General features: G+C 45.0%; 1 protein-coding gene across 1 annotated transcript in view; it reads right to left on the bottom strand.

The window, feature by feature from the left end:
• The window catches only part of GRB14 (growth factor receptor bound protein 14), a 75,363-nt gene that overhangs the window by 20,550 nt on the left and 27,219 nt on the right, over positions 1 to 27,594 (bottom strand). The window contains exons 3-5 of the mRNA XM_064167503.1: positions 13,888 to 14,044; positions 5,396 to 5,517; positions 3,399 to 3,473 (exon numbers count right to left, since the gene is read on the bottom strand). Coding sequence (XP_064023573.1) covers positions 3,399 to 3,473; positions 5,396 to 5,517; positions 13,888 to 14,044 — 354 coding nt within the window. The remainder of the gene's footprint in view (positions 1 to 3,398; positions 3,474 to 5,395; positions 5,518 to 13,887; positions 14,045 to 27,594) is intronic.

Here is a 27,594-nt window from a genome sequence, read left to right as displayed (position 1 = left end):
GGATAAGGGAGGTTATTCTTCCCCTGTATTCAACACTGGGCAGGCAACACCTTGAGTGCTGTGTCCAGTTCTGGGCTCCTCAATTCAAGAGAGATGTTGAGATACTGGAACTTGTCCAGAGAAGGGCGACAAAGCTGGTGAGGGTCCTGGAGCACAGCCCTGTGAGGAGAGGCTGGGGGAGCAGGGATTAGTTTAGCCTGGAGAAGAGGAGGCTCAGGGGTGACCTCACTGCTGTCTACAACTAACTGAAGGGAGGCTGTAGCCTGGTGGGGGTTGGTCACTTCTCCCAGGCAACCAGCAAGCAAGCAAACCCTGGATGAGGCACTTTGTGCCATGGTATAGTTGATTAGACAGGCCTGGGTGCTAGGTTGGATTGGATAATCTTGGAGGTCTCTGCCAACCTGGTTGATTCCATGATTCTATGATTCTATTTCACCCACACTGAAGCAGATGAGGAGGTCCAGAGCCTGCTACTCTTCCCATTTGCCACATATTAACAGGTTTGCCAATGGTGAATATAGAAAACATATACTTGAAAAAGTATTTTAACTCCAGAAACAAAGTCAAAGGGAGGCTTTACAGACTGGATGTTAGGAGGAAGTTCTTCACAGAGAGAATGCTTTGCCATTGGATTGTGCTGCCCAGGGAGGTAATGGAGTTGCCATCCCTGGAAGTGTTCAAGGAAAGCCAGGATGAGGCACTTAGTGCTATGGTCTGGTTGACTGGATAAGGCTGGGTGCTAGGTCGGACTGGATGATTTTGGAGGTCTCCTCCAATCTGGTTGATTCTATGATTCTATAATTTGTTGAGATTTGAGGCTATTTAGATGTGTGATTAAAAGCCACCAGCCAAAACACTCACTATTTCACTCTGTATGAACGTCCAGCAGAAGACACTTGATAAATATTTTACTTGCTAACAGCTCAATTCACAAAAAAGCCATAAAACTGTCAGAAGTGATTTTTTAATCACTTGTAAGCACCAAGTTGTTAAAACTAATGTCTCTCTTGATACTTGACCAAGCACATCACAAATAATAACACAAGCCCATTAACTTGTCTTAATGAAAGTTTCCAAGGCAATAGCAACTCACTGTAAACAACAGCTCCTGCTGAAATGCTGCACAGGGCAGCACAATTCACAAAGGAATTCTTTGCTTTGTGCCTAATAAGCTTGACTTGATTAAACAAAATGAAGCAGACAATATGACATAAAACAGCAATTGAGGAGAGTTTATACCAAATTCTTCAAGTTGTCCAAATGGGATGCAACTGTGTGTATTTAGAATGATTTTCACTCTCACCCACAAGCTCTGCATATGTTCTGTGTGTTACAATATAGGCTTAAGGGAGTTGTGTGCAAGAGCATACAGAAAACAGTTCCAAAGCTGTTGATATGTTGAAGGGTAGGAGAGCCCTGCAGAGGGACCTGGACAGGCTGGATGGGTGGGCAGAGGCCAATGGGATGAGATTTAACAAGGCCAAGTGCAGGGTTCTGCACTTTGACCACAACAACCCCAAGCAGCACTACAGGCTGGGGACAGAGTGGTTGGAGAGCAGCCAGGCATAGAGGGACCTGGGGGTGCTGGTAGATGGTAGCTGAAGATGAGCCAGCAGTGTGCCCAGGTGGGCAGGAGAGCCAATGGCATCCTGGCCTGGATCAGGAGCAGTGTGGGCAGCAGGACAAGGGAGGTTATTCTGCCCCTGGACTCAACAACGCTCAGGCCACACCTTGAGTACTGTGTCCAGTTCTGGGCTCCTCAATTCAAGAGAGATGTTGAGGTGCTGGAATGTGTCCAGAGAAGGGTGACAAAGCTGGTGAGGGGCCTGGAACACAAACCCTATGAGGAGAGGCTGAGGGAACTGGGGGTGTGCAGCCTGCAGAAGAGGAGGCTCAGGGCAGACCTCATTGCTGTCTACAACTACCTGAAGGAAGGCTGTAGCCAGGTGGGGTTGGTCTCTTCTGCCAGGCAAGCAGCAACACAACAAGGGGACACAGTCTCAAGTTGTGGCAGGGGAGGTCTAGGCTGGATGTTAGGAGGAAGTTGTTGGCAGAGAGAGTGATTGGCATTGGAATGGGCTGCCCAGGGAGGTGGTGGAGACACCATCCCTGGAGCTGTTGAAGCAAAGCCTGGATGAGGCACTTAGTGCCATAGTCTGGTTGATTCGTTAGGACTGGGTGCTAGGTTGGACTGGCTGATCTTGGAGGTCTCTTCCAACCTGGTTGATTCTATGGTTCTATGATTCTATTTCCAGTCATGCTTTATCCCTGAAACTCACATGCAGGGTTGTTGTTTTAAGATCAGTGCAAGCTCTATTAATTAATTTTTCTAGTGACAAGCAAGCAAGAATGATGTGAATGTTTCCACCTTTATTACTCATTTTTCCCCTCTTTGAGAAGTAAGATGATGATCTCTGATATGGTCATTCTGTGAAATTACTCCCCCTGTAAATTAAAATCTCCTGTCTGCTTAAAGATGACTAACGCTGCGTGACCTCCCATATTTTTTCCCAAGACCGCAGTAGCCTTCACGCTAACAAATCACAGCAGTCAGTTGAAGTTTTCTACTCATTAAATTTAACCATTTCCTTCCTTTTAATATCCATTTTTATTACATTACCAGTTTCTCAGTATTCTCCAAAGGCCTGCTGTTCAGCACATGCTGAGTTCATAGATTCGTAGAATCACAAAATCAGTCAGGGTTGGAAGGGACCACAAGGAGCAGTCAGTTCCAACCCCCCTGCCATGGGCAGGGAGATCTTACCCTAGAGCAGGCTGGCCACAGCCTCAGCCAGCCTGGCCTTAAACACCTCCAGCCATGGGACCTCAACCACCTCCCTGGACAACCCATTCCAGGCTCTCACCACTCTCATGCTCAACAACTTCCTCCTCATGTCCATCCTGAACCTACACACCTCCAGCTTGGCTTCATTGCCCCTAGTATTGTCACTACTTGATATCCTGAAAAAGTCCCTCCCCAGCTTTTTTTGTAGGCCCCCTTCAGATACTGGAAGGCCACAAGAAGGTGACCTGGAAGCCTCCTCTTCTGCAGACTGCACAGCCCCAACTCTTTCAGTCTGTCCTCATAGTTCTGCAGCACTCCACTTTTTTACAGGAACAGATAATACTCAAACATTTAACTGTTTTTACTGCATTTTGTCTGGTTTGGCACTCATTGACTCTGAAATTCTAAGTGTTGACATGTAACAACTGTCTGAATATGACACATCATAACTCTTAAGGAAAGAAAAAAAATTATTAACCACATTTGAGAGCTATTCAAACCCCATCAATAGATCCAACAGTGACAAAGAACTACGTTCACAAGGCACAGACAATGGGAAATTCTGAGTTGTGCTGGCTTATCCTTGTTCAAATTTAGTTCAAAGACTGCATACCTGTAATATCCCAGAGTGTCTTACAGCTGCATTGGTCTCACTTGGAAAAGAGATCATATGATCTGGAAAAAATCTCTGTAACAATAATAATTCATATCAAAGTTCCACAGAAATAAATATTCAACTCACTATCTGTCTTTCGGACCTAAGTTCTCAATGTGGTGTGAGACACTGCAGATTCTCTGATCCAATAATTTAACTTACCTTAATACCATTCCTATATTTCTGACATCCTACATATTATACTCTGAAAAAGTTAGAACTCTGAGGAAATATCAATGCTCTTAGGAAGCAAGAGAATTCTGCACAGCAGACCAAGTCATATTGTAGTACTTGGCTCTTAATGTTGGTGTTTTAGTAGTAATTTCTATTGCTGTTGACATATAAAATTACCTGGGGGATTTAGTATGTTACAGAGTAGGAAGGATATACATCAACATGATGAAAAGCATATTGCTTTCAGTGCACTAGAAACCAGAACTTCCATAATAGAGAGTTAAGTTCTCAAAGGGTTTTTTAATTGTTCATTTTGTATGACATGAAACATGAATTAACGTCAAAATGTGACTGTGGTTAAGAAACTCACATTTGAAACACCAATTCATTACCAGAGAAAGCTCAAGAGGTAATTTATGTGCCAGATCAGCACATTGATATTGGGGAAGTCAATATAGTCATGGAGGAATGAAGCAGCCAAGAGTTTGAGCATTATGAATGAAGTTTTTGGAAGTCTTGGACAAGATTGAAGCCAATAGTCCTTTGACCTGCATTTTAAATAATCTGAACTACTGGTAGAGTTAATTAATATCAACTTCTTCCTCATAAAGCACTCTTGCTACACCTAGGAGCATTGCAGCCAGAAGAATGACTCAACAGGAGCAGTAAGGGCTCTGATTAGCTGCAGCTGCCAATGCTAGTCATAGTTACGTCTGCCACACTCCACAGCTGGTTCCATTCACTGGTTAACCAACACACAAACAGACACATTCTTTGAAAGCTTCTCTACTTAACTGTAGACCATCTCAGGCTTTAGAGCTTTTCACTACAGTAGTAATATCTCCAGGTCAGTGGAGTACACTGTTTACCCAGAGGAAAAAACCCTCAGATCATTTACATATTTTGGTATATAACATTTGAAACACCAATTCATTACCAGAGAAAGCTCAAGAGGTAATTTATGTGCCAGATCAGCACATTGATATTGGGGAAGTCAATATAGTCATGGAGGAATGAACCAGCCAAGAGTCTACTTTTCACCTTTCAAGTCCTCATATCTTTCTGCTATTTATCCCTTTGACCTCTGAAACAAGTTGGCTTTAGGAGTGATCCAAATGCACCACACATTTGAGCACCCAGGTGGTGAGTTTGTTTTGCTGAGCCAGCACTGCCTCCACAGCCTCTGTCATCAGCCAAGGCCTGAATCAGCAGCATTAACCTTTGGCAACATCCTTGACTTACAAGTTGTTGCTGGTCTCTTTCCATTCTTTCCTCACACTAAACTTTGGGTCCACTTTCAGACTCCTAATAGGTGATGTCTGCTTAAGGCCTTTTGTGTCAGTTGTCATCTAGCTGCAGCTGCAAGAAGCTGCCATTGGGCAGCTCTGGACCAAAGCACTTCTTTTATTCACTTTAACAACAAAATCATCTCTTCTACAGATGCCCTTCCTCACACTGCTTCATTTTTGTTTTCAATTTGTTGTTATTTGATGGAAACTTCACTCAATCTCAATACTTTTATTTTGTCACAGCTCCAAGTGCAAAGTTAAACCTAAATCTGCCCCTACCCCTCCACCCAAATTCAGAAAGTCTACTTTACAAAGGGGCTGGCCAGGAGTTACAGTTACATGCACTGCAATATATTCCTACATCCCAGATATCCCCTCCCAATTACTCCTCTGGACTTGCACTACCAGCTTTACACTCGCCTGGCTGTGTGTAAGAGAAAAGACTACTCTGCAGAAATTGTGCCACTTGACAGACAAAATGGTAGGACTTACCAGTGGGTTTTTAAAAAACTCATACTTGGTATAATTTTTTCTAAAGTAGAATTTGTTTTCCTCTTCCATTCCCCAATTTGCTTGGACTTCCATTACTAATTCATGGTCTTCTAGAGCTCTTCCTGTAAACAAAGAAACCAAACAGATTAAAGAAATCCAAAACCTAACCTGGACCTAAGGAGGCTAAAAGTAGGATATGAAAACATCCAGGTCAGATTATAAAAACATTTCAATTGATTTAAATGAACGGAAAACACCAAATGAGCAATTTGAACACAGTCTGTTAACCAGGTTCATTTTACACCGAACTACTGTTCCGCCTAAGGGGGACACAAGTGAGGTCTTTTGTCTTCTGGTGATGTCCTTTTCTTTTAGAAGGACAGATGAAGGCTTCACTTCATTTCATGGCCAAATGCATGTTGCTCCTGCAGAAGCCAAGCAGTTCCTGCCATGACACATGGGGCAAGAAACCACTTCAGCCACTCGTCCAGCCTGTCTGGATTGTCAGGAATGGATTTAGTAGAAATCACAGAATCATAGAATCCACCAGGTTGGAAGAGAGCTCCAAGATTATCCAGTCCAATCATCTATGTGTCATTTGTCAAGAGAAAGTTACCACAGAATCACAATATATCTGGCTGGAAGAGATCATCCAGCCCAGTCTCTGACCCAGCACTGAAGAGTCAACAGTCAACCACATCCCTAAGCACCAGGTCCACACACCACTTGAATACCTCCAGGGATGGTGACTCCATCACTGCCCTGGGCAAACATTCCAATGTTTGATAGGCCTTACAACAAAGAAATATTTCCTAACATCCATCCTAAACCTCCCCTGGCACAGCTTGAAACCATTTCCTCTAGTCCTGTCACTTGTCATGTCCTGCCACTTGTCATCAAGGAGTAGAGTCTAGCCCCCTCTTCTCTCCAATCTCCCTTCAGGTAGTAGAGTGCTGAGGTCTCCTTTCAGCCTCCTCTTCTTCAGACTGAAAAACCTCTGTTCCCTCAGATGCTCCACATAGGTCATGTGCTCCAGGTCCTTTAGCAGCCTTGTTGCCTTGTTGCTCTGGATGTGCTCCAGCACCTCGATATCCTTCCTGTAGTGAGTGGCCCAGAAATGACCGCAACACTTAATGTGTGGCCTCGCCAGTGCTGAGTACAGAGGGATGATCACCTTCCTGTTCTTGCTGGCCACAGTGTTTCTAACACAAGCCAGGATGCCATTGGCTTTCTTGGGCAACTGGGTACACTGGTGACATATTCAGTCAACTAACAAACAATACCCCCAGGTCCTTCTCCACATCGTAGCTTTCCAGCCACACATCCCCAGGTCTGTAACCTATCAAGGGGCTGTTATGACCTGGCACTTGGCCTTGGTGAATTCATACATCTAGCCTTGGCCCATGGGTCTAACCTGCCCAGACTCCACTGTAAAGCTTCCCTACCCTGTGGCAGATCAACACAGCCACCCAGCTTGGTGTCATTTGCAAACTCACTGAGGGTGTACTCAATCTTCTCATCCCAAACATTGATCACAGGATGTTAGAGGTTGGAAGAGACCCAAGGAGGTCACCGAGTCCAACCCCCCTGCTGAAGCAGGACCACACAATCTAGCATGGATCACAGAGGAACATATCCAGACAGGCCATGAAAGTCTCCATGGAAGGAGACTCCACAACCTCTCTGGGGAGCCTGTTCCAGTGTTCTGGGACCCCTACAGTAAAGAAGTTCCCCCTTGGTTGAGCTGGAATGTCTTGTGCTGAAATTTACACCCATTGCTCCTTGTCCTACCCTAGGGAGCAAGTGAGCAGAGCCTGTTCCCCCCATCCTGATCAGATCTCAGATGTTTATAAACATTTATTAAATCCCCTCTCAGTTTTCTCTTCTCCAGTCTAAAAAGCCCCAGGTCCCTCAGCCTCTCATAAGCCATGTCCTCCAGTCCCCTAATCATCCTTGTAACTCTCCACCGGACCCTTTCCAGCAGGTTCCCTGTCCCTCTTCAACTGGGAAGCCCAAAACTGTCCATTCTGCCTTTGATCCCAACCCTTGAGTTCCTAATTCAGAATTCAGTTCCCATTTGCCACTGAGTTGTGTCCCCAGTGCCTGCCTACAGCATCAGTGGTGACAGTGACTAATTGCCATCGGGGGGGCTGGATTTGATACTGAGTTTGTATACAGAATCTTTGAATCACTTAGGTTGAAAAATACCCTTGAGATCATCAGGTCTAACCAGCAACCCTACTCTACCACTACACATTTGTACATATTATATTAATTTTCACTAAAACTGTTTTAATTTTCTTTTCCAATTGATAAGTCTCTCTCTGTTATCCCCCTTTCCACTTTGGAAAAGGAGAGAGTCTGGAAGAGAGCATCTGTCACTCGTTTATTAACCTGCCCTAACCCTTGACCACCACTTCTTTCACCAGTCAGTACTTCATGCTTCCACAATGTCTAATCTGGTGGGTGCCAGCCTTATTGTAGCCTGCAAATCTAGAAGGTTCTTCAGGAAGTTTCCAGGTATCAAATTTAGCAATGATACGTTCCTAGAGACAAATTTCACCTCAGCAGGAAAATATGAAGCTTACAAGGAGCAGAAGACAAAGCATTCTCATAATCTATAGACAAAGGAGGGAAAAAGTACAAACCCAGGCAGGGCAGTGAGTGGCTGGAGAGCAGCCCTGAGGAGAGGGACTTGGGGGTGCTGGTGGATGAGAAGCTCAACATGAGCCAGCAGTGTGCACTTGCAGCCCAGAAAGCCAAGCAGAGCCTGGGCTGCAGCAGAAGTGTGGCCAGCAGGGCCAGGGAGGTGATTCTCCTCCTCTACTCTGCTCTGCTGAGACCCCACCTGGAGTACTGCAGCCAGTTCTAGAGCACCTATCACAAGAGGGATGTGGAGATGCTGGAGCGTGTCCAGAGAAGAGCCTCGAGGATGCTCAGAGGGCTGCAGCAGCTCTGCTGTGAGGACAGACTGAAAGAGTTGGGGCTGAGCAGGCTGCAGAAGAGGAGGCTCCCAGGTGACCTCCTGGTGACCTTTCAGGATCTGAAGGAGGCCTACAAAAAAAGCTGGGGAGGGACTTTGTAGGCTGTCAGGGAGTGACAGGACTGGGGGGAATGGAGCAAAGCTGGAGGTGGGGAGAGTCAGGCTGGGCATAAGGAGGAAGTTGTTGAGCATGAGGGTGGTGAGAGGCTGGAAGGGGTTGCCCAGGGAGGTGGTTGAGGCCCCATGGCTGGAGGTGTTTAAGGCCAGGCTGGATGCAGCTGTGGCCAGCCTGATCTACAGTAAGGTGTCCCTGCCCATGGCAGGGGGGTCAGAAATCAATGACCCTTGCGGTGTCTACCAACCCTGACTGATTCTGTGATCATGAATCTTCAGTTACTGAAACCTTATGGCTTCATGGCCTTTACTTGCAAAAATATTTAATTGTAGTCCCTTCCAAACCTGACTCCTTCTATGATTTTATGATTCTACTCCATTCTTCATTTAATGTAACTCATTCCTGAGCTCATCAAGACAGAGATTAAGGATGCCAGATGAAGCTCACATTTTGTAACCGGATCAAATGAAAAAAAACCCAAAAAAACATCCAAAGTGGTTCAGAAAAGAAAACAAAAAATGCAAAACCAACAACAAACCAAAACAAAACAAGCTCTGAAAAGTGGGCATTTTAAAATCTCATACAGGCTGCTCTACTCCAAAACATATTCTTCTGACACAGGAGTAAAGAGACTAAACAACTGAAGCTAAACAACTCAAACCTGGCTTTTTTTTTAACCCCCCCTTTCAGTTTTATAGAGAGGAAGTATTCCTCTGGGATGACATTTCAAAGACTTAACTGCTTGCCATTGTGACATTTAAGAAAATACCATTTCCTCAGGACTTCTTGATACAAAACTAAGACATTCTGCTTCACCCCAATGGGTAGGTGAGGATGCTGCTATTTCTTTAAGGTGCCACATCACAGAATATTTTGCACTTAATCCAACTTACAGTCTTGAAAGAACTCAAACACTGAGCAAGTGTGCTCCAAAACACAGCCCTGTAAGCAAATCCCTAAGCAGAGCCATGAAAAGTTTGCACTTTCAGTTTAAATGACTTCTTCTCTTTCAGCTAGACTGCAAAGTCTCTACCTTCCTCTCTACCATGTTTTTATTACTACTGTCTCTAACACAAGGACTATGTGCCACAGTCCTTAAGTAGAGAAAGTAACTAAAGCACATGAAAGAAGATTCAACACTGAAGTGGATTAGAGAACAGGTTTCAGGTAACCTCCTCCCTAGCCACACAGCAGGGGAGAAAAATCAACTAAATAGAACCTGGAAAAGCCACTGCCTGGTACTATTGCACAGATAATGCTTTGTGAGCCTTCACACAGGCTGCCTGAAAGAGTGTAGGTAGTGAATAGAAATGAGAGGCTGAGACACAACAGTGTGCTTGGCCAAGCACTATTGCCCACTCAAAGAAGGACTCCAGTAAAAAACTAGTCAAGCTGCAGAAGTGAATGGAGAACTGGGTTACAGTTAACATAAAGAAACATTTCAAGATTAAAGACACTACTTCCCATGAAAAAGAGAACAGCTGTGAAAACTCTTCTGCTTTCATAGCCTGCTCTCTTCCAGGCAGTTACACTGGAAGCACAGGACTCCAGCACCAAGGTTGCTGGTGGGAAGAATGACATGGTACCAGCCAAATCTAGGCAACTGAAGGCAGTGCTTTCAATCACCTCAGACAAGGTGAAAAACATCCAAGAATTTCATTGAATTCAGTAGTCTGGGACAGAAAGCACACAGATCAGAAGCATACTGAATATGAGCCAGCAGTGTGCCTAGGTGCTCACAAGAGACAGTGGCATCATGGCTTGTATCAGGAACAGTGTGGCCAGTAGGACAAGGGAGCTTCTTCTGCCCCTGTACTCAGCACTGGTCAGGCCAGTCCTTGAGTCCTCTGTCCAGTTCTGGGCTCCTCAATTCAAGAGTGATGTTGAGATACTGAAATGTGTCCAGAGAAGGGCAACAAAGCTGGTGAGGGGCCTGGAGCACAGCCCTGTGAGGAGAGGCTGAGGGAGCTGGGGGTGTGCAGCCTGCAGAAGAGGAGGCTTAGGGCAGAACTCATTGCTCTCTACAACTCTCTGAAGGGAGGCTGTAGCCAGGTGGGGGTTGGTCTCTTCTGCCAGGCAACCAGCAAAAGAACAAGGGGACACAGTCTCAGGTAGTGCCAGGGAAGGTCTAGGCTGGATGTTAGGAGGAAGTTCACAGAGAGAGTGACTGGCATTGGAATGCGCTGCCCAGGAAGGTAGTGGAGTCGCTGTCCCTGTTCAAGAAAAGAATGGAGGAGGCATTTAGTGCCATGGTCCAGTTGACTGGATAGGGCTGGGTGCTAGGTTGGACTGGGTGATCTTGAGGTCTCTTCCAACCTGGCTGATTCTATGATTCCAGTGATGTAATTAATGTCTGTGCTGCTTAAAAGCAGAACACTCTACTCAGCTTTCAACAATTCATGCAATTATATCTAATTCAGGACTATTCAGACAGCTGTTAGAGATTGAAGAAAATGTTCCCTAATTGATGAATGAATGAATTTATTAATCTCCATCATACTGAAATTTACATAGACAGACACAGTTAGTGCCATGGTCTAGTTGACTGGATAGGGATGGGTGATAGGTTGGACTGGGTGATCTTGGAGGTCTCTTCCAAGCTGGTTGATTTTATGATTCTATTATTCTCCTTTCTATATCCATTCATTTAACTTGGAAGCAGAAAAAAAACTGCCCAAATTTCCATGGGTAAAACATAACATAAAAATAAATAGCAAACAATCCAAAACTAAAGCCTCCTTTCTACTTGTTCAAGGACTTTTTAGGCCATCAGGGAGTAACAGAATCAGGGGAATGGAGCAAAGCTGGAGGTGGGGAGGTTCAGACTGTCTGTGAGGAGGAAGTTGTTTAGCATGAGAGTGGTGAGAGCTTGGAATGGGTTGCCCAGGGAGGTGGTTGAGGTCCCATGGCTGGAGGTATTTAAGGCCAGGCTGGATGAGGCTGTGGCCCTTCCCCCCAGTCCTGTCACTCCCTGACAGCCTCAAAAGTCCCTGCCCAGCTTTTTTGTAGGCCCCCTTCAGATCCTGGAAGGCCACAACAAGGACACCTCGCAGCCTCTTCCTCTCCAGACTGTACAGCCCCGACTCTTTCACTCTGTCCTCATAGCAGAGCTGCTGCAGCCCTCTGAGCATCCTCGTGGCTCTTCTCTGGACACACTCCAGCATCTCCACCAAGGAATCACCAACCACACTATACAACAGAAAATACCTCTACTATTTATATAGTAGTATTGTCTACAGCAATTTTTATACCTTCTTTTCTGTAGCAGTCAGTCATTTACAGCCTCGACCCAGATTTAACTCTGACCTTACTCCAAGCTGGAAGCATCTTACAACAGATACATTCAGCACAAAAGGTTATAAATATCTTTGAAATGCTATAAAGCACGGGGAAGGGGGGAAATGAAAACTCTTTGTGGCTACCTTTGTAGGATAAAGGAGCAAAAAAAGGGCAGAAAATTGGGTTTTGGGTTTGTAGTTCATCTTTAAAACGCAGCTGTTAATACAGTTAGAGATGCAGAGGCAAGCTTACACAAAGGCACAAGTCCAGACTGCCTAGAAAGGGAGTTGAACAACAGCTTTTAGCCATATATAAATACCCATGGGGGGTGGTGTGTGTGGTTTTGTGGGGTTTTAGTTAGTGGTTGTTCTAGAATCAACAGTGCTGAGGTTACCAGGTTACCACAGCAGTCTCTTCTGACAATTTAGCACTCCAAGGAGTTTTCCATGTATTTTAGAATACAGAAAGGCCCCCTGGGAAAGGGGATGAAAATATCTTCTTTCTCAAGACACGCTGTGCACTAGCAGCTGGAACTGTCTTTGAGGTTGCAGAAGAAGCACTATCTTTGGCAACTCTAGTACAGTGCCAAAGATCCAAAATAAAACAGAAACTTTGAGTGACGTTACATTGAAACCAGACTTTTGTGGCATTTGTCTCCTGGTATAATTCCCTATCAAAATCAAACACAGTGTGGTACTGAATAGTAGTGCTGTAAAAGGAAATGAGACTGATTGACTTGAGTGTTGGTTTAGTACTACAACCCAGCAGTGGGCTTCTAAATTCATCTTTCATTGAGTGAAGTCTTTCCTCTGTTCTGTGGCTTTTACATCTCTGCAGAGAGGCCTGGAACGCAGCTCTATGAGCAGAGGCTGAGGGAGCTGGGGGTGTGCAGCCTGCAGAAGAGGAGGCTTGGGGATAACTCACTGCTGTCTACAACTACCCAAAGGGAGGCTGTAGCCAGGTGGGGTTGGTCTCTTCTGCCAGGCAAGCAGCAACAGAACAAGGGGACACAGTCTCAAGTTGTGCCAGGGGAGGTCTAGGCTGGATGTTAGGAGGAAGTTGTTGGCAGAGAGAGTGATTGGCATTGGGATGGGCTGCCCAGGGAGGTAGTGGAGTCACCATCCCTGGAGGTGTTGAAGCAAAGCCTGGATGAGGCACTTAGTGCCATGGTCTGGTTGACTGGCTAGGGCTGGGTGCTAGGCTGGACTGGATGATCTTGAAGGGCTCTTCCAACCTGCTCGATTCTATGATACTATGAACATCCTCTTTCTCCCTGTATTTGCCTTACTGTGTTTTCATAGTGCAAAATTACACCCACACAATAGAAAAAGGATCAGAGACCAGAAGTTATAGCTGTATTCTGATACCACACCTTTCAAACTCTATACTAGACAAAGATGTTTATTACCACACTAGAGGAACACTGATGATGCAGAAGGAGTTCAGAGCATTTCATTTCCAGCAATTTAAAATACTATGCATAAAGCAAATTCAACACAGTTCACTGCTCTGTAACTGGAAGTTTAGAAGAATGATTTTGTTATGCTTTTAAATTAGTCCTTTCCCAGAGTACACCATAAATCTATCCAAATTGACTGTATTGAAGGAAAATACTGACAGCCTACTCTCATGTAGTTTCTGAAGACAGTTTCTGAGTATATTGTCCAGACAGAGTAGCACTATGTCTGTCCTGGATGTCAAAGATTTCACTCAGCTGTATTGGGAACAACAAAGATTTTATTTGCAATGAAAATAATCCAAGTCTTGCGAGAGATAAGCAAGAAACACCAGTAAAAAAGAGAAAGATCTGCCAAAGAAAAGCAAAGAAGAGTAAGGAATAATTTCCAGGGAGAGCCCTAATGGTCAGTGCCTTCCAAATCACTCTTATGGATGCAGATCAAGCAGTGTGAGCAAATGTACTACGACAAAATGTACTTTACAGCTACACTGTCAAAACAAAGAGAAACAGAAGCAACAAATCTCCAAACAAAGAAATTCACTCAAGCCCTCCAGTCATTTTGCATCCAAATCTTCCTGTGACAATTGCATTTCTATGTAAAAATTATCCCCAAACACTTCATTTACTGCTATGCCATTGCATTGTCATAGTCTTACCTAAACCTGAGTGGGTAAGTTGTTCAAACAGAGTCCAGTTGTGGTCATCAATATAGTGGTTCTTCAATATCAACAGCTGACATACATCCCTGGCTGTTATATCACCTGGTACTTCCAAAGTTCTGCTTGCATCATCTTCGCTATACACTTTAATCACCTGCAATAAATAAAAGAGGTTAGCCAGCTGGAAGTGTAACCTTTGCTTCAGTTAATCCAAATGTCTTCCACATGCAGCTTCATGACTGGGGCAAGAATCTATACAGACAGGATGCAACTCTTCAGAGAGACAGTGATTTACCATTGGAATGGGCTGCCCAGGGAGGTGGTGGAGTCGCTGTCCCTGGAGGTGTTCAAGCAAAGCCTGGATGAGGCACTTAGTGCCATGGTCTGGTTGACTGGACAGGGCTGGGTGCTAGGTTGGGTTGGATGATCTTGGAGGTCTCTTCCAACCTGGTTGATTCTATGATTCAAGATTCACCTGAAGAGGTGATTGGCTACAATCAGCATGGCTTCACCAAGGGCAGATCCTGCCTGACAGACCTGGTGGCCTTCTATGAACAGGTCACAACATTATCAGATGAGGGGTGAGCAGCTGATGTCATTTACCTGGACCTGAGCAAAGCCTTTGACACTGTCCCACACCGCATCCTGGTCTCCAGGCTGGTGACACATGGGTTTGATGGGTGGACCACAAGATGGATAAAGAACTGGCTTGATGACCACACCCAAAGAGTGGCTGTCAATGACTCCATGGCCAAGTAGAGTCCAGTGACAAGTGGAGTCCCTCAGAGACCAGTCCTGGGACCAGTCTTGTTCAACATCTTTGTCAGTGCTATGGACAGAGACACTGAGTGCACCCTGAGCAAGTTTGCTGACCACACCAAGCTGTGTGGGGCAGCAGACAGGCTGGAGGGAAGGGATTCATCCAGAGGGACCTGGACAGGCTGGAGAGGTGGGCACAAGCCAACCTCACGAGGTTCAACAAGACCAAGTGCAGTGTCCTGCTTTTGGGTCAGGGCAATCCCAAGCACCTTCCAGTATCTAAAGGGGCCTCCAAAAAAGCTGGGGAGGGACTTTTTAGGCTATCAGGGAGTGACAGGACTAGGGGGAATGAAGCAAAGCTGAAGGTGGGTAGGTTCAGGCTGGACATGAGGAGGAAATTGTTCAGCATGAGAGTGGTGCGAGGCTGGAATGGGTTGCCCAGGGAGGTGGTTGAGGCCCCATCCCTGGAGGTGTTTAAGGCCAGGCTGGATGGGACTCCAGCCAGCCTGACCTAGGGTAGGGTGTCCCTGGGCATGTCAGGGGGGTTGGAACTAGATGATCCTTGTGGTCCCTTCCAACCCTGACTGATTCTATGATTCCATGACCAAAGACAGACATTTCTCTCTAGTGCAATGGAGTCAATAGGAATAAAACAGCCAAACAAAGCATATCCCACTTCTAAATTTGGCTGTTTACCACAGGACACTGGACAGATGGATGCATTTACTTCAAATAAAGAAAAGGAGAGGTGAATAAACCCAGTGAAACTACACATTCTTATGTAAGTTTGTGGAGAAACCACAGGGGATGCACAGTGAGAATCAGGAACTCTTTTAACTACAGAAAGACATGATAAAGTTCATCAGAGAACAACAATAGGACTTGAGGTGCTCACAATCCTAAAGGCAGTAAAACCAGGGAATGCTACAGAGCTGCTTCAAATTTTGATAAGGGGAGGGGCAGGAGGAGCAATACAAACTTTTATGACATCCTTGCCATTTTCACTCTTAAACTGTAACCTAAAATTTTCAATGTTGGTACACATTTTAGGGTCCTGCAGAATGGAAGTCCACTAACTTCTTTAAGAGATTAATCTAAGCCTGCCTACACTTAGGGGCTGAGAAGGTCTTATTGCATATTGTCTGAAATAAGGTACTGCTTAGAGTTATCTTCTGTATTTTCTTCCTCTGAGGGAGAATTAATCAAATAAATCAATAAATTGGATGGAAATTGATGCAAATCACTAGTATTTTGTCTTCAAAAGCTCTGCACAGTGACTGATTCAAAGTCAACACTGAAGGGCTCTTCTGCATAAGAGTAGAAAATCATAGAATCAACCAAGTTGGAAGAGACCTCCAGGATCACCCAGCCCAACCTATCTCCCAGCCCTATCCAATCAACTAGACCATGGCACTAAGTGCCACTTCATACTCCTCACAGGAGTCAAGCTCAATACTCTGTTAGATTTCCTCTAATTCTCTTTTTATTTCTTTAAGTATATAAACCAGAAAAAAGTAAAAAATAGTCAGGTTCCTGACACAAAGATTAACTCTTATCAGTGGTAATGTTTTGTATTAAAAAGAATCATCACAGAATCATAGAATCTACCAGGTTGGAAGAGACCTCCAAGATCAGCCAGTCCAACCTAGCACCCAGCCCTAGCCAGTCAACCAGACCATGGCACTAAGTGCCTCAGCCAGGCTTTGCTTCAGCACCTCCAGGGATGGTGACTCCACCACCTCCCTGGGCAGCCCATTCCAATGCCAATTACTCTCTCTGACAACAACTTCCTCCTAACATCCAGCCTAGACCTCCCCTGGCACAACTTGAGACTGTGTCCCCTTGTTCTGTTGCTGGTTGCCTGGCAGAAGAGATCAACCCCCACCTGGCTACAGCCTCCCTTCAGCTAGCTGTAGACAGGAATGAGCTCTGCCCTGAGCCTCCTCTTCTCCAGGCTGCACACCCCCAGCTCCCTCAGCCTCTCCTCATAGGGTTTGTGTTCCAGGCCCCTCACCATCCTATCACCTTAAGACATGTCCTGCTCTGGGCAGCACTGAGGGGTAGCTTCACTTTCACTTCACCCCAGCCTGAATTTAAAGTTTTTCACAGGCTGATGTGTCAGAAAAGAGTGCGACAGCACAGAGGGGGAAAGGAAGGGAGAGAATCAAAGTGGTTTTCCTAGCATTGAGCTGGATGGCAGTTGTAGGTCCCTTCCAAGTGAACTGCTCTATTTCTCAATTCTCTTGCAATAAAAGCTGGGTGAGAATCCACGCCAGCATCCTGGCTAGAGACCCTGCCAGCTACAGCTTTCTCCAGGCACTCATTTAAGTTAGGCGGTGAGCTTGTGTTAGAGCAGGAGCACGTACAGCCCATGCTGAGGCCCTTGACAGATGATTTTCACAGAAATCCTTTTGAAAAGGGTTAGGAGTCACAGTGCAGATGACTACCCTCATATTGCTGAAGAAATAGAAAAAGGCTTTTTAAAGTGCTGAAGACAGCAACACAAGTCACGATAATGAGCTGCCTTGCAGCCATTCAACTCAGGGAGTGAAAAGCCTTGGAGGTGGCCTTGGACTACAGGAGCACAGCTAAAAGAAAACAAAGCAACACAACAGAAAAAGGCAATGGGAAAAATAACCAACAACAACTCTGAGTTCATATTCTCTATGAGCATTCTCAATCAGCTTTCATAGTAGAGGGAAATAAATCCTGTACCAATCTAGGACAACAGATCACCCCAGATCACAGTCACAGCATGTGCTACCTTTTAAAACACAAATGCTGTGCCCTTTTTCTCTTCCTTGTGAGGGGTTCAAATACAGCAGGAGACACCAGACAGTCAGTTACCTAATAGGCCCTTCTGAACTTTAGTTTAATGAATTGAATGTGATGGTGCAGATCTCATCACTTAGAGTGACCTTTGAGGGGGGATTCTACCTAGAAAAAGTTGCTCAGTCTGTGCTTTCTGCTGTGTTGGAAGCAAAGTCTCTTGTAAGATTTGCTGGGAATGAATGTGCCAAGGGGACTGGATCAGATGAAAAAGGATAGATTCAAGTCTCCTTTTCCTTGGAAATACTTTGCAATATATCCTTCTCTTCCTAGAAGTAGAGGATGCTCCAAGAAATAAAGGGTGGCAGGACTACACTAAAGGTGCAGTTATGCTGATCTCCTACAGAGATAAGGGAGCTTGAGTGACTGGTGGATCCTGGTGGTCCTTTCCAACCACAGCTATTCGTAGTGATTAGATGTTGTGCTGAGGGGTTTGGTTTAGTCAAGGACTTGCCAGTGTGTGCTAGTTTGAAGCTAGCTAGAATGTTTTGGTGAGAAGAACTAGATTACAGGCTGTGAAAGGAAAACAATGGTGATGTCTGCTGCACTCATAGGCTTGCTGAGATGGATAAGAACAAGAACATAAATCACAGTATCACACAGTATCACAGTATCATCAGGGTTGGAAGAGACCTCACAGATCATCAAGTCCAACCCTTTACCACAGAGCTCAAGGCCAGACCATGGCACCAAGTGCCACGTCCAATCCTGCCTTGAACAGCTCCAGGGACGGCGACTCCACCACCTTCCCGGGCAGCCCATTCCAGTGTCCAATGACTCTCTCAGTGAAGAACTTTCTCCTCACCTCCAGCCTAAATCTCCCCTGGCATAGCCTGAGGCTGTGTCCTCTCGTTCTGGTGCTGGCCACCTGAGAGAAGAGAGCAACCTCCTCCTAGCCACAACCACCCTTCAGGTAGCTGTACACAGCAATAAGGTCACCCCTGAGCCTCCTCTTCTCCAGGCTAACCAATCCCAGCTCCCTCAGCCTCTCCTCGTAGGGCTGTGCTCAAGGCCTCTCCCCAGCCTCGTCGCCCTTCTCTGGACACGCTCAAGCATCTCAATGTCCCTCCTAAACTGGGGGGCCCAATGTCAGTAAAACTAAAGAGAAACAAAGTTTGAAAGAAAACAGAAAAGTTAACAATTAAATGTTATTACTTAATCCTAAATTTCATACACTCACATTTTCAGTACTGGTGGCTAGAAGCAAAATACTGCTATAAAAAGTAATAAAAGAGTTACAGGATAAACAAAAGGCAAGGTCTAGAGAAAGCAAATTCCACATTCTGGACAACTAACTCACAGTACAACTACTTCTGGATAGTGAGGTTATTGTTAAAAGCATGATAACTATAATTACATGATACATTCATAGAATCATAGAATGAAGGTTGGAAGAGACCTCCAAGATCATCCAGTCCAACCTAGCACCCAGCCCTATCCAGTCATCCAGACCATGGCACTAAGTGCCTCATCCAGACTTTGCTTCAACACCTCCAGGGACAGTGACTCCACCACCTCCCTGGGCAGCCCATTCCAATGCCAATCACTCTCTCTGACAACAACTTCCTCCTAACATCCAGCCTACACCTACCCTGGCACAACTTGAGACTGTGTCCCCTTGTTCTATTGCTGGTTGCCTGGCAGAAGAGGCCACCTCCCACCTGGCAAAGGGTAATTAAACAACAGCTATATTGTGAAGTTCAACATATGGCAAGTATATGGCAGTAATAATTAACATGTAGATTAAACACAGAAAGTGTAAATTTATCACCTTCAACAGCCATTATTATACCTAAGGATCAAATCAGAGGTAAGAAAAGCAAAGGAATGCATAGAAGTAAAAAGCACAGTCAATTCTTTTAGAAGTATATGGATTATTTATAAGGAAAGGCAGCAGTGGATGGGACCATTTATTTAAACAAAGAGCACTGAATTATTCTGATGATGTCTGGTAAACCAGAGATGTTTTTCAGACTGTGAAGATTACAAACAAATGCCACTGAAGAGCTATTTCATGTGCAACTGGTAAAATGTGTATAAATAGTTAGAAAGCTGTGAGAGAATTTAAAGATCATTAGCAAAAAATTGCAAATACAATTCCATGCAATAGCAGAAATGGAAGGGAAGTAGAATCATAGAATTAGTCAGGGTTGGAAGGGACCACAAGCATCAGCCAGTTCCAAACCCCCTGCCATGCCCAGGGACATCCTACCCTAGATCAGGCTGGCCACAGCCCCATTCAGCCTGGCCTCAAACACCTCCAGCCATGGGACCTCAACCACCTCCCTGGGCAACCCATTCCAGCCTCTCACCACTCTCATGCTCAACAACTTCCTCCTCATGTCCACTCTGAACCTACCTATCTCCAGCTTCGCGCCATTCCCCCATGTCCCGTCACTCCCTGACAGCTTAAAAGGTCCCTCCCCAGCTTTTCTCTAGGCCCCCTTCAGATATTGGAAGGCCACAAGAAGGTGACCTGGGAGCCTCCTCTTCTGCAGACTAAACAGCCCCAACTCTTTCAGTCTGTGCTCACAGCAGAGCTGCTGCAGCCCTCTAAGCATCCTCGTGGTCCTTCTCTGGACATGCTCCAGCATCTCCACATCCTTCTTGTGGGCCTCCAGAACTGGATGCAGTACTCCAGGTGGGGTCTCAGCAGAGCAGAGTAGAGGGGAGAGAATCACCTCCCTCCATCTGCTGGCCACACTTCTCCTGCTGCAGCCCAGGATCTGGTTGGCCCTCCTGGCTGCAAGTGCACACTGCTGGTTTGCCAAATTATTAAGCAGTAAAAAGATGGATTCTACAAGATAACACACTGCAGAGAAGTAAAATTGTTTCTTTTCATTAATTAACCACAGTGAAGGTGAAATAGTGCCAGTTTAAGTGAAGAAGACACTGAAGGTTGGGAGGCAAACCCAAATAGTTAATAGAAGGTTATACAGTCTAAACTTTAAAGACATTTAAATGGCCAAACTCGGTCTCTCCTAATAGCAACAGAAAGAGAAGCTCAGGTTCCATTTACTACTCCATTTGATGTGCACAGGGTATAAACTTTTGTTCAGTCCTGAGAAAGAGCCAAAGCCCAAGGGGTATTTGTCATGGTAGGCCTGATAGGCCAAAAATGGGCTTATCCATGCCCTGGCTTGCCCAGGCATGTTTTTCCACTCTTCCTCCTCTTCTTTTGGGGAGAAGCAACTGCAGGAAAGAGGACAAAGGACCTGGAGCCATTGAGTTTAAGGACTCTGGCTTGTCCAGACTTGTTACCCTGCTCCCCCTTCTTCTGTGCTGGGGGAAGCAACTGCAGGAAAGGAAAATGAAAGCCTTGGCTTCATCTAATATGGTCAAGCTTGGCAAAGTGCCATTCTGATTGGCTAATCTATGTCCAAAGGCCCATGAGTCTCATGCTGGTATTGACAAAAGGGATGAGCAGGTAGCATGGTGTGCAGCTGCTGCTGCCTTACTGCATCCTGCCTGCCCCTCTGTAAGGCTTCTTGGGAAGCTTCCTAAGAAAATAGCCTGGGAAACTCTGACAGTAGCCCCACCTTGTGCTTTGGGTACTGTCTGATACTATTTTGTGAGTAAATACTTAAAAGCCTCTTGTAATTCACTAACTGCCTTCTGCCATAAGCAGAAAGGAGCATCCTGTGTCCTCTAGTGGATAAGCAGTATAATTAACCACAAGAATCTTCTCTTCCAGTCTAATGCTTGCATTTGCCACTTTAAGAGGTAAGTGCTGTACTTTTGCCTGTTCCCTGCATGTACAAATTTCCAAACTGTGTGGCTTTGAACCTCGTGAGTAAATTTTCTGGCAAGTTTTAATGTTAATAAACAGTTGCCATAGTTATTAACAGTCTTTGCCTGGATATCAAAATTAAGACAGATTATTCATTTTGCATAATCCATCACAATATTGTGGCAGATTAATGTTGGGGTGTTGCACTGTGAACTTCTGAGACACTGTTGCCAGGCAAACAGGTAAGAATCCACCACCATTATGTGAATCTGTCTGCTTAGAAGAAAACCCACCCCCCCAAATTTATGCAAACTTTCCCCTGCATCCTTCACAGCAGCTGCTAGAATGGTTTAGAGTAATCAGCATATTTCTGGAAAAAATCAGAGTGGTAATGTAGTTCACACTGATTGGTATCAATAACTTTTCCCAAGTCCCTCAGAAGAAGAGCCATAACGAAGTGTGCAACTTTGAGCCTACCTGGGATAACTTAGTGAGAGGAATTAGATGATGGGCTGTGAAAAGAAAACAGTGGTGATGTCTACTTCACTCATAGGCTTGCTGAGATGGATTAAAAACAAGAATATAAATATGGATAACAGAGGTGCTTTCTGGCTCTGGTTGCCTCCCTTCTCTCCTTAACCTGCTATGTGACTAATCCCTCTGCTTCCTAACCTCCCTGGCCAATTCTCCAAACTCACCTTGAGTGTAAGGCAAAGTCTGGGATAAGGCAGAGGAGTGGAAGGGAGGTTAAGGGTGGTTGGGAGCCCCTCGTGGGGACTCTGGTTTCTGGGAGGGCTGCTGTGTTTCTGTATTACTTTTTCACTTGTCTATTTCTGTCTCTAGCTGTACATATTGTAAATACCTGCTTGTATATTGTGCTGAGCTGTAAATATAAAGCTTCATTGCTTAATTTCCATCTTGGCTGAGTCTAGTCTGGGTGATTTCACAGGAGTGAGGGGGCGGGGAACACCCAAACCCTCCCATGAAGACTAATTATGAAGCGGGAGACTGCAAAATAAAGATAAACTTGTAATGAAGGTTTCCTCTTTAAAACAGCTCACTACTCTCAAGTAATTTCAGATTCTGACTTATACCTTTAAATCAGAGTGGAGAATCCATGTCTCATAAGCCATAATAACAATAAGTCTGACTTATTTTTCATTACTTTATTGAGTAATGCTAAGTATGTACATTAACATCTGACACAAAGCTATGAAAAAACCTCTTGACCCTGGGAAAGATAAAAGGTTACCTGCAACTCTCTTTTGTGTACCACATACTTACTGACAGCTAATCCAATGTAGGTCACTTCTCAACTTCAGTGCACAGCACATGTGGCTTACCAGCTAATCTAAATCCAGGACATAGACACATAGATCTCAGTCCAGAAGACAAGAGGTTTTATTTTCCTATCCACTGAAAACGACTAAATTATGATGACAATCCCGTGATACCTGGGTAAAATTGTTTAACCAAAGGCAAATGATTGTAAAACTCAATGGAGAACATAGTATATGAATAAGTATATTTGTACACAAGATACTCTCTCTTCTACACCTGCGTCATCAGCTCTTTGTGTCTGTCACCACTGTCTTTCATATAGTTCAGTATGTCCAACCCATACACCTCACAGTACAAAGCCTAAGAAACTTAGGCTAAAGGAACATGATTTCTGACCCATTATCTTCCCTTGGAGCTACCTCAATAGTGAACTTCCATCATGAAATTCATAGAAAATTGCTAACATAACTGGCAAGGTACAAATTCATCCTGGTAGTGGCTAAGAGTTCCAGAGTTTCACCCAAATTAAGTCCTTTATGACAACTTCAAAAGCCTCACTGTTCAATTTAAAGAGATGAATATTCATACCAGACTTGATTATGGCATGAAGGTTAATAAAAGTGTGCTTCCACACTGCCTGGTAAGGCTTAATTTCACACAGCATCACAGGATGTTAGGGGTTGGAAGGGACCAAAGAAGGCCATCGAGTCCAACACCCCCCTGCCAGAGCATCACCACACAATCTAACACAGATCACAGAGGAACACAGCCAGACAGGCCTTGAAAGGCTCCAGGGAAGGAGACTCCACAACCTCTGTGGGGAGCCTGTTCCAGTGCTCTCTGACCCTTACAGTAAAGAAGTTCCCCCTTGTCTTGAGGTGGAACCTCTTGTGCTGCAACTTACACCCATTGCTCCTTGTCCTCTCCCAGGGAGCAGTGAGCAGAGCCTGTCCCCCGTCCTGGCCACCTTCAGATACTTACAAACATTTATCAAATCCCCTCTCAGTCTTCTCTTCTCCAGACTAAACAGCCCCAGGTCCCTCAGCCTCTCCTCCTAAGCCATGCCCTCCAGTCCCCTCATCATCCTCCTAGCCCTCCACTGGACCCTCTCCAGCAGATCCCTGTCCCTCTTCCACTGGAGAGCCCAAAACTGAACACAGTATCCAAGATGAGGTCTCAGCAGGGCAGAGTAGAGGGAGAGTTTCTATTGCTTTAATACTAATGCACAGTTTTACATGTTACTACATTCAATAGCAACATTTAGAAGGTGCCCACCTTTTACTGATGGAAAAATACCCAGTCAGACTAACTACTTAAAAAGAGGAAGGGGATTGAAAATGATAACAGAAAATTCAAAGAATCCAACTTGGAGGAACTTCAGTATTTCTTTTGGGTTTTCTTTTTAATAGAGTTTGTAAACCAGGAAACTAATAGAAAATGAAAAATGCTCTCAGTGTTAAACCAGAAATACAGTAGAAAATTTCCACATACTGCTCTGCTTTCTAAAGAAGTCATGCATAAATATCAAGGGAGAAAAACATTTAAATATAAAGCAAGTAAAATATACTCCTGCTTTTTGTTTTCTGTGCAGGACAAAGTTGAGGGCAGAATGTTATCAGCCTCATGTTTAAATAGCTTGTCCTTATTTATGTCAAAGCACTAACATTATTTAAATGAGGCTTTCTGTATTTAATAGTGTAGTTTGTCCAACATATTCTTGCTTGTCAGAGACAAATAGAATGCTATGTTCCAGCACAAGAGAAAGCAAATCTGTTACTGCCATGTTCTGGCTGCACTTTATGTTTCTGAAGAGATACCAGATATTAAAAGATGTACCTATTCTTTCTACCAGGTTTTTCACACTATGGTGATCTGCTGGAGGGTAGAAAAGCCCTGCAGAGGGAGCTTGACAGGCTGAATGGGTAGGCAAAGGCCAAGGTGATGAGACTGAAAAAGGCCAAGTGCCGGGTACCACACTTTGGTCACAACAACCCCAAGCAGTGCTACAGGATGGGGACAGAGTGGCTGAGAGCAGCCAGGAAGAAAGGGACCTGGGGGTACTGGTAGACAGGAGCTGATCATGAGCCAGCAGTGTGCCCAGGTGGGCAGGAGAGCCAATGGCATCCTGGCCTGGGGCAGGAGCAGTGTGGCCAGTAGGATAAGGGAGGTTATTCTTCCCTTGTACTCAGCACTGGTCAGGCCACACCTTAAGTGCTGTGTCCAGTTCTGGGCCACTCAATTCAAGAGAGATGTTGAGGTACTGGAAAGTGTCCAGAGAAGAGTGACAAAGCTGGTGAGGGGCCTGGAGCACAGCCCTGTGAGGAGAGGCTGAGGGAGCTGGTGGTGTGCAGCCTGCAGAAGAGGAGGCTCGGGAGGACCACAGTGCAGTCTACAACTACCTGAAGGGAGGCTGTAACCAGGTGGGGGTTGGTCTCTTCTCCCAGGCAACCACCAATAGAACATGGGGACACAGTCTCAAGTTGTGCCAGGGGAGAACACCCTAGGCTGGGTGTTAGGAGGAAGTTGTTGTCACAGAGAGTGATTGGCATTAGAATGGGCTGCCCAGGGAGGTTGTGGAGTCAATGTTCTTTGAGGTGTTGAACCAAAGCCTGGATGGGGCACTTGGTGCCATGGTCTAGCTCATTGGACAGGGCTGGGTGCTAGGTTGGACTGGATGATCTTGGAGGTCTCTTCCAACCTGCTTGATTCTATGAACTGGTATTTCATTTCATTCTTATGGCATTGCCCCCTCTAGCCAAATCATAAAATCCAAATAAAGAGTAAATCTACAACAAAGCATGTAAAGCTACTCAAACCATGTAAAATTTTCAACTACAGACACATTATTACAGATTACAAACCCTAACAGGAACAGGAAAAAAGACCAGGAGCACCTGGGCATGGAAATCAGGCTTTGTAATTGTCATCAAAAATGTAATAGTCATCGAATCCAGGACACACTCAGTAAAACAAGCAAATAGAAAGATAAGATTAAGTTGACAATGTAGCAATAAAGAAAATTTGAGAAATTCAGTGTACTTTGACAATATTTACCTCTAATCTAATCATTTGTTCAAAGATGAAAATAAAGGATATAGACTCAACAGCCTCCAGGCATACAGAAACAGTGAGAGGTCAGCAGCACATTTCCCATCTTTATACATGCTGTGACACCCTACGTACAGAGTTCATATGGGTTGTCTGCCTGCTGCTTCTCTTCAACACACACCAACTATGTTCATACATCATAAATGTGTGTATTTTATTTGTGTGATCATCCTAAAAGTCTTGTCAGACAAGATGCCCAAGAGGATGGTGGCAGTTGCTAATGCAACAAGCTATAATCAGTAGGATCAAAGGGAAAAATACAACACTGAAAGCTTGCATACGCATCTGATGGATGTCTTGAGCTAGCTAAGTGTGCCAGGCTAAATCAAGGCAAGGAGACAGTTACAACTGCTATTCAGTCTAGATACCATTTAATTGTTAACCTCTTAGAGAAGGGAATTAAATGGTTCAGAAAGCTGCCTAAGTGGTCTAAGAAAAAACACAACGATATGTTAGGGCAAAGGTCTGAGATGGAAAGGATGCACAATGCAACAGGAGCGATGAAAAAGACTGTGAAGAACTAAGAGTACACTGAGGAACAGAGGGGGAAAAGTATCCTTTTTTAGCAGGAAATAAAGGAAAAGCATTAAGCATGTCAACTGAACACTTCTTCCCAGGCTTCAGTCCTTTAGAACAGGTTTGGTGGTGCCAAACAGAAAAGAAACAAACTGTGTTGTTATTGGCCATTAGGATCTGCGAGAGAGAGGAGACAAAATGTAGTAAGAAACAGGCTGGAATATAAGAAGTATGATGAGAGCCAACTAACTGGAGCTCAAGAAGCTGGGTTATGTACTCGTGGGAAGTCTGACTTGCCTTGCTTTGTTCCCTAGGTACCCATTGTGCACTGCCTTGTGCCAGAATAAATCTGTTCTTGTGCAACTATTGTAAAGTATGAAAAACAGGTTGCCTTGAAATAATGTACACATAAGTAAAGGGCTGAAAGCAAAACTTCAAACCTTTAGGAAGTCACTACCAGTCCATAATGGACTGGAACTAGGGTAAAATTTCCAGTGTTAAAATGGAATTATATTGGTTCAGGAGTTTTGATCTGTAGTGACACCACATGGCATTCGGTGCCATGGTCTAGTTGACTGGCTAGGGCTGGGTGCTAGGTTGGACTGGATGATCTTGGAGGTCTCTTCCAACCTGGTTGATTCTATGATTCTAACAAAGCCACTCTGTCATACTCCTTCCTAGGTGGACAGGGGAGACAAAATATAATGAAAGGCTCACAGGGTGAGATAAGGGCAGGGAGATCACTCAGCAGTTACCATGACAAGTAAAACAGCCAAAATCAGAGTAGGATAATGAGAAATAAAACCAAATCATGAAACATTTTCTCCCCACTCCTCCCTTTTTCTTGGGCTCAACTTTACTCCTGAGTTCTCTACCTCCTCATCCCTCACCAGTAGCACAGGGTGATGGGAAATAGGGGTTGTGGTCAGTCCACTGCATGCTATCTCTGCCACTCCTTCCTCCTCAAAGGGAGGACTCCTCACACTCCCTCTCATGGGAGACAGTCCTCCACAGACTTCTCCAACACTAGTAATTCCCAAAGCCTACAGTTCTTCACAAACTCCTCCAGTGTGGGTCCCTTCTACAGGGTGCAGTCCTGCTCCAGTATGTGTCTGCCTTGGGGTCAGAAGTCCTGCTAGCAAATGTCAGTCTCTTTCTCCACGGTACCGCAGGTCCTGCAGGTGCCTGATCCAGCAGGGATTTCCAATGGGTTCGGAGCCTCTTTTGGCCATTCACTTGCTTGGACATAAGGTTCTTCACAGACTGTGGGTGGATATCTCCTCCAGAGTTACCCTCCATGGGCTGCAGGGGGATAGCTTGCCTCACCATATTCTTCACCACAGCCTTCAGGGGAAACACTGCTCCAGTGTCTGGAGCACCTCCTCCCCCTTCTTTTTCACTGACCTTGGTGTCTGCACAGCTGTTTTTCTTACGTGCTCACTGCTCTCTCCAGACACAGCTGCTGTTGTGCAGGGTTTTTC

Source organism: Pogoniulus pusillus, chromosome 2 (genome assembly GCF_015220805.1).
Source record: "Pogoniulus pusillus isolate bPogPus1 chromosome 2, bPogPus1.pri, whole genome shotgun sequence".
NCBI lineage: Eukaryota > Metazoa > Chordata > Aves > Piciformes > Lybiidae > Pogoniulus > Pogoniulus pusillus.
This window is presented reverse-complemented; position numbering and strand designations above follow the sequence as displayed.